Source organism: Gossypium arboreum, chromosome 2 (genome assembly GCF_025698485.1).
Source record: "Gossypium arboreum isolate Shixiya-1 chromosome 2, ASM2569848v2, whole genome shotgun sequence".
NCBI lineage: Eukaryota > Viridiplantae > Streptophyta > Magnoliopsida > Malvales > Malvaceae > Gossypium > Gossypium arboreum.
Window position 1 is genome coordinate 79966099 of NC_069071.1, and position 8314 is coordinate 79974412.

Genomic DNA, 8314 nt, shown 5'->3' on the forward strand with positions numbered 1-8314 from the left:
CTCTCTGCCGCTACCCAACTGAAAGTCACATGCCCAATTCGTCAGCAAAAACATCTCCCCTATTTCACTCGCTGCACCATCTCCACAAATCTCTTACCTCTTTCCACGTGTCAATCATTAATAAGGCGGTGGTGTCCACATGTGCCCTCCATTATTCCCTCACATTTTCACCGCCCAACTCATGGGCTTTACCGGACCCGAATCACCTCAACCCGCAATAAACTTGGTCAAGCATTGGAATCCCAACTTTGGCAGTCATGTCTCTCCACGTGGCATATCCCTAATGGTGCACTCTCTGGAATCCGATGCCACTTTTTTTAGTATAAAATACCACGTTGGCCTTACCTTCGGTTTGCAGTATCAGTTAAGCATTACGAGGAGCAACCAACTAAGCTAGCCCAGCCACCCCCTCCCCAAAGGAAAATATGGCGCCAAAATCGTTCTCATTTCCGGGGATTTTCCCTGCACTTCTCGCCTCCTCACTTGCTTTACTCCTATTACCGACTCCAATCATAGCCGTCCACGACTACCACGACGCTCTCCGCAAGAGCATTCTCTTTTTCGAAGGCCAAAGATCCGGAAAACTCCCACCCGACCAACGCGTCAAATGGCGCCGCGACTCCGCATTGCGCGACGGCTCAACTGCTGGCGTATCTACTCTTCTCCCACATCCTACATTTTCCCTTTTTACGACACTAGGAAGTCCTGTTAAATCTTTCATGCCTTTTGATGTGTATTTTGTTTTTCAGGTGGACTTAACGGGAGGTTACTACGACGCCGGAGATAACATAAAGTTTGGGTTCCCAATGGCGTTTACCACGACTCTATTAGCTTGGAGTATCATAGATTTTGGGAGGAACATGGGACCGGAGTTAAAGAACGCCGTTAAAGCGGTGAAGTGGTCGACGGATTATCTGTTGAAAGCAACGGCAAAGCCTGGAGTGGTGTATGTACAAGTTGGAGATGCGTACTCGGATCATAGCTGTTGGGAAAGGCCGGAGGACATGGACACGCTTCGCACGGTGTACAAAATCGACAATGCGCACCCTGGTTCTGATGTGGCAGGTGAAACCGCCGCTGCATTGGCTGCTGCTTCCATTGTGTTTAGGTCACGTGACCCTGCTTACTCGAGGTTGCTCCTCAATCGAGCCGTTAGGGTACGTCGCTGTCACTCGCCCTAGTAATTATATATTTTTATTATTTTTACTAAAAATGTTTACTTTAGAAGATTCGACACTAAAATATTGAAGTTCATTTTTTATTTCTAACCTTGTCGCAATAAAAAAGAAAAAGAAAATGTACCCGAGTCACGGGTCAAGAATGCTTCTAGTCAATTGCTCAATTTCGAATGGTGAGTGTAATAATGAATTTTAGTTGTTGTTATGGTAATATTTCAGTAGAGAAATTAGGTGGCATTTTTAATTTGATTACAAAAGAATAAAATATAGATTTTATCGTGGTTTATGGTAAAATGGAATTTTACTATAGGTGTTCAACTTTGCTGACAAGCACCGGGGTGCCTACAGCAGCAGCCTGCACGCTGCAGTCTGCCCTTTTTACTGCGACGTGAATGGCTACCAGGTGAGATAGTTCTTTTTCACACATAATATGAACCGTTTGATTATCACTTTGACTGGCTGATAAGGTAAAATATATTTGTAGGACGAATTGCTTTGGGCAGCGGCTTGGTTGCACAAGGCCTCAAGGAAGCGCGCATACAGAGAATACATAGTTAAAAACGAGGTGGTCTTGAGAGCCGGAGATACCATTAATGAGTTTGGATGGGATAACAAGCATGCTGGGATTAATGTCCTCATTTCCAAGGTAAAACTATAAATTAAACAAATAAAAAAACCCAAGCTCTTAATTAATCCCTGGGTTATATATGTTTTGGTTCAATGATTATAATGATACGAATGTTTTTATTATTATTTAGGATTGAGTTTGTTTTCTTTTGTGTGCCTATCGATTTATTTACTTGCAGTGTTTTATTCTCCTTGTCTTGTGTTTTTTTGTTGGGGAATGTGGGATGTTTTTCTCACTTGCAAGAAAAAAATTGATAGAAAATGTGGCTCGGTGTCACGTGGTTGGGGAATAACTTTGATCATATTTCTTGGTGGACCTCACATCTTGTGGAGGAGTTTTCTTCCCCATTTTCAAACCCCCCTTCTTCTTTTTTAAGATTTCTTTTAGAGCAACTGAAAACAGTTTGCAAGCTGTGAAGTTTTGGACTTATTATCAATCCAGGTCACGAGAAAAAAAATAAAGTTAGATTTCATTTGGTCAGGTTTTAAACCAAGGAGAAGTTAGATTGCGATATTCTCTTTTTTGTATAAAATAAATGCTACTACCAATTTCTAACATATAAAATAGATAAGATGGGGGAATGACTCAATAATTATGTGACATGGAAAAAAGGGTATATGATAAAATGTATCTAAGCATAGAATTTGGCTTTCCATGTGAAGCATAATTTGTGCATTGACAACCCAATCTGGACATTCTCTTTAAATATTAAAATAATTAAAGAACCAAGTATTTGGAGCCAAAAGAGGCTAAAACTGTGCTTTGATGGACTGGATTCAAGGTTGGTGTCTTGTTTCCTCAATCATAAACCGAATTTTGTGCTCAACTGGAGGTGGCATCAAAGTCTAAGCATCTTAGTTTAGAGATCTGTTTTCTCGTGGGTCCCCATTCTGCGAGCTACTGCTACATGCATGTGCCTAAAGTCTGGGGCAACGGTTCCCTACCATGCTAACCCCATTATCTTTCACATTTAACTTTTTCTTGAAAGTTGATGACGACTCCTTCGTTAACGACCTCTCACTCTTAAAAAGTATTCCCATAACATGTACATGATTTCTTTCTATTCATGCATTTAATATTTTGTGCATAACTTTAGGATTTACGGGTTTTGCAGTAATATATCAGGGGATTCAGTATATCATACATTGAAGCTGATACATAGTTGTTAATTAGTATTGTCTGTGTGCAGGAAGTGCTGATGGGAAGAGCTGACTATTTCCAGTCATTCAAGCAAAATGCTGATGGTTTTATTTGCTCTGTATTGCCTGGGATTTCTCATCCTCAAGTTCAATACTCTCCTGGTAAAAATGCTTACTTTCACCTTCCTTTCGTAAAACACAGGATCTCTGGAGAAAAAGGACAAAAGTAACCCTATTATAAATAAGAATAAGGAAAGCAAATGATTAGGTTTGTCACATGTGGTACAAGGCTGGATGAACTGTATTTGTAATTAAGTGCTTTTTTTGCAGAATCCATGTGGTTTTCTGGTAATTAAGAAACTAACCCTTTTCTTCTCTTGATGGAAAAAAAAAAAAAGGTGGGCTGATCTTCAAAGCAGGAGGGAGTAACATGCAGCATGTAACGTCACTGTCTTTCCTACTTCTGGCCTATTCTAATTATCTAAGCCACGCTAACAAGGCGGTGCCATGTGGTGAAAGATCAGCCTCCCCTGCCCTTCTCAAACAGTTGGCTAAACGCCAGGTAACAATTTTATCCTTTTTCACCACCCTTTGTTTGTTTGTTGTTATATCTCGATAAAGTGAAGTTATTTAGCTATAGACATCACCATTAAAAATCAGGGGACCATATCCTAAATCAGACAAAATGAACGGCTAGATTTTGTCTTTATGGTGAATATGTAACTATGTCTGATCTAGGAATGTTTGATATTGCATGATCATTAAAAGACCACACCCCCACGTGATTTTGGGGTCATTTTCTTATCTAAATAGAAAAAAAAAAGATGGACCGCAGAATTAATAATTGTAGTTCATTGTGGAAAATATAGGTGAACTACATTCTGGGAGATAATCCACTAGGGATGTCCTACATGGTTGGGTACGGTTCACGCTTTCCTCAGAGGATTCATCACAGGGGAAGCTCACTGCCATCGGTGGCGGCCCACCCGGCTCGCATCGGCTGTAAAGCGGGGTCTCGCTATTACGTAAGTCCGAACCCAAACCCCAATTTATTGCTGGGAGCAGTGGTTGGTGGGCCTAACGTGTCGGATGCTTTTCCAGATTCAAGGCCTTATTTTCAAGAGTCGGAGCCCACAACGTACATCAATGCACCGCTTGTGGGACTCCTGGCATTCTTTTCAGCTCACCCTTGATTTCTACACTCCAAAACAACAATGTAAAAGGATGATGACAATTCCGAGTGGTGTGCGAAAATGGTCACCCTGCCCTATTATTGTGAAATCAAAGGATTCCAACTGTTCCCAATTAACAAAAACACTTGCATTTCCACACTTTAAAGATTGCATCCTTTTTCTTTGCTGGCACAAGTATTATTGATTGCAAAAAAACAACAAAGAAATTTAACCAATCAACATCTTCATTTCCCCTTCAATGGCAGTAAGGGGATATATATAGATCAAAACATGAGTTACAATGGATTTGTTTCTATGACGAGTACAACCATCATTCGGCCTTAGATAAAACACTTAGATCCTCCATGAGAAGTTAATTTGTTTTTGTGGGTCAATTAACTTGTTCATCTGCCTCAGCAAGCCTCGGTCCTTTGCTCTGAATGACATGCCCCATCACATTCATTACCTTTATTGACACTCTGCCAGCATGATCATTTCCACCACCATTGGAAATATCTCCAGCAAAACCATGAATAGTAGCCTATTTTTCCAATTGTTTCGATACTTGTCATTTTCCTAGAAAGAAAAAACAAAAGGCTTCTCTTAGACAAAATTTGGAGTGTAGAAAAACCAAAAATTGATTTATAAAGAAAGAAACTACATTCCTAGCAATTATAAAAAGGCATCGAAATTGACAACAGTATCCATTCATCATAACACTTATTATTGATACATGTGCATGGCTGAAATTTTTTTTTTTTTTTCTAAGCTTTTCCATTTTTCACTCCACCATTGACCGTCTCATCATCATCATTTTCCAGGTAATTCTTCCATGTTGCACAATTCACATCCACAATAAAATTCCATTCTTCACCATAATAAATTCAGTCTCAAAACTTTTTTTCTAAAAAAATCAGTTCTTCTCTTGAGAAAATACATTTAAGTAGCCCCTTTGATAGTTAATGGTAATCAATGGTGTTTTTTTTATGTGATATATTATGATTGTGTCGAAAGTTATAAAAAATTATAAAAGTTATTACAAATGTAAAAAATATAACAATTATTATTTACAACAAATAGGGAATGTAAAAATTGGGCAGGACACAGATGGAGATGGAAGCATCTCTGATTAATAGCTGGCCAGCATATTGTTTGTTGGATTTAGTTTAGGTTATTTATTGGGCTTTAAGACTTTATTTGGTTTGTACTCCCTTGTTATTTTCAATAAAATCCAGCTGTTGTTATTTAAAAACAAAAAAAAAAAAAACCGGGCACGAGACTAGGAAAGCCACTGGTTTTGATTTTTCTTCTTTTTTTAATTTTTCCAACAATGATGAAATTATTGTATGCAGCACAATATGCGAATATATCAAAAATATTTGTTAACAAACTGAATTAATGATTGAACTAATTAAATTATTAATTTTTATTCGATTAATTTAATTCATTTCGTTTAAAGTAAATGAATTATTAAAAATTTAAAAACAAAAGAATTATAAAATTATAAAAATAGTTATTCAACTGCTGTAACAAAAGATTTAACATCTATTTCAAACACAATGATCTAGACACTGTACCAAATGGTCTGATTCTTTTTAAATAAGATCTCATCTGTTCTTCAAGTCTCACACATTTGCCTTTTACGAAATTAGCCCAACTGCTGGAAAGGACCTGCTTTAGGTAAGATATTTTTATATATTATTTCTAATATCTTTTAGATTTAAAACATTTCTTAATAATTTTTATATTTTTATACATTTTAATATTATTTTATAATTTTAAAATTCTTTAATATATTAATATTTTAATTAATTTTAAAGAATTTAAAGTAAAAAAAACCATAAATGCCATGTGGCACAACTATGACATACTATGTGATAAAAATAAAACACAAAAAGGATAATCCTTATAATTAATAATAAATTGTTAAAGTTAACGGCCAAATTGATTACTTGAGTGTAGTTTCCTTAGTTAAGAGTGCAACTGGATGCAAAAAAAAAAAAAAAAAGGTCTAATTGATTTTTTCAAAAAAGTTTAAGGACTTTTTGAACTAATGTAGTTAGTTTCGGTTTCGGTCGTCCTAAGCACATTAAAAAAAAATGGAACAATCAACTCTTTTTTTTTTTGTACTAGTGAATATCTCAGCTTGTATCAATTGCATTTGTTTATTCCACCCATTTCAATTGTATTGACTAAAACATTGTGCATCAACTGGTGCAGGAATATATGTTAAAAAATATAAAACTATCAATTCTTATATTTTATAAAATTATAAAAACTTTAACGATTAAAATTAAAAGTTAAAGTTTACCAACTTTAAACTTTAAAGTAACAAAAATATTTTTCACCAAAAAACATAATAAATAAACTCATATAACAAACACAAGAAAGAAAAGAGAAAAAAAGGAAAATCCCTAAAAGCTTAATGAAAAAAGTTTTTAACAAATGAATAAAGGCTAAGACAATTTTTGATGGGCGTCGAAACTATCAAATATAATTTTCTATGCTCTAATTGAATTAAATAGTATTGCAGAGTAGTAGGTCCACCCACAGAGACTGAGATTCCTAATTTTTCTGTTTACGTGACCAAATTCCTAAGTCTAGGCAGCTGTCATGCCCACGACTTGTACGTACAGAGCTGTAAAATAAATAAGGGGGAGTTTAGTTGATAAAGAAAAATAAGTATAAAATAAAATGAAATAATAATAGAATGATATTTGCAAAAATAAAATTAAGTAATTTAAATTAAGTCAGTAAATCAGTGTGTTAATGTTTAGCTTTAGCCTCAGTACGCTCCGAACTCGAACCAATCCTTGAAAATAGATTTCCTTTTTCTTAACGATAAGTTGGTTATAGCGATCAAGGACACCCCAACTGTCAACTCTTTCTTGTATAGTTGGTTTCGATACAACTTGTAAACCAACCCTTACCAATTATCTAACCACGTAACACGCGTTCTCGATTTAGGATCTTGGCAACCTTGCGATTTAGAAAAGTCCAACAAGAATCAGCAGTCTCAATCGCGTGGGTCATTTAAATCCGATCATTATCTCTCTTGACGGAATCCAACTAGCTTTTTCCAATTGAACACGCCAATTTATTTACGGGAATTCGAACTGTCTCGTTTTCCCAACTGTGCGCCAAACAATTCCAACCCAATGCATGCGTTTTGAATTAAATTGGATTAACTTTAAGGGACTATTGCAAGTATCCCTTATTTCGGAGAGATAATGAATACCATGTTGAAAGATTTTAGCGCGAGTTCATATCTCATGACTTTTTATAGGAATGATAACTGGCCTAAGGCTAAATGAGGTTTAGTTGAGCATGAAATTAATCATACTTAATTGGGGTTTAAAAGTGGATTTAAGTATAATGGTGATAAGTGAAAAGAAGAAATGACTTATAAAGCAATTGAACCCAAAAGAAAGAAAAAGAAAGAAATTGGTAGTAAGCTAAAAAGCTAGAGACATTGGATGAAACGAACGAAAACAATTGTATTTAATTCCATTCAAGGGTATCTTTTTCATGCCACCAATACAAGGTATTTATGTAACAACCGTTTTCAGTAGTGTCGGAAATATTGGATTTGGGACCACAATTCTGACGACTAAGTAAACATTTGAATGTTTATTTATTGTTTATAGGGTTACATTAGAGTTGTATTAAATTTTCGCTAAGAAATTTTCAAGTTTAAATTGTTAATTAGGTAAAAAAAAGGACTAAATTGAAAAATGTACAAAAGTTGGTAGATCTATAATGTAATTATGCCATTTATATTGGTGGTGGACAATTATGGACATGGGTTGATTATTTTATAAGTGTTAATTAAAAGGTAAAGCAGTAAAACAATAAATAAAAGGATGTACCAGTAAAATAATGCTATCATCTATTTCCATTTTCTTGTGTTTGTTGAAAATCACCATTGTTGAGCTTGAGAAAATTCAGCCAAGTTTCCTTTGGTGCATTGTGAGGTTTTTGAACCCCGTTTTTAATGATTTTTATGTTTTTGAACTTGTTTTAGCTTAACTTACTTAGCTCGGGGGTTGAATTGTAAAGTTATAAAAATTTTAAGGTTTTTCCATGAATGATTTAATAATATTTTTGAATTTGTTTGATAGATTATTAAGTTTAATTGTTAGTTAAACATGTTTTGTTAAGTAATTTTTGATGAATTTAAAGTTTAAGGACTTAGTG

The 8314-nt window shown here is 35.3% G+C and overlaps 1 protein-coding gene across 1 annotated transcript; it reads left to right on the forward strand.

Annotated features, from left to right (window-relative positions):
• The first annotated feature begins 324 nt into the window (after positions 1-324).
• On the forward strand, positions 325-4260 carry LOC108474272 (endoglucanase 8-like). The gene is made up of 7 exons (XM_017776230.2): positions 325-650; positions 750-1157; positions 1489-1581; positions 1663-1824; positions 2996-3107; positions 3344-3507; positions 3815-4260. Exons 1-7 carry the CDS (start codon positions 426-428, stop codon positions 4136-4138), a joined length of 1488 nt encoding a protein of 495 aa, XP_017631719.1. The 5' UTR covers positions 325-425; the 3' UTR covers positions 4139-4260.
• The last annotated feature ends 4054 nt before the right edge of the window (positions 4261-8314 follow it).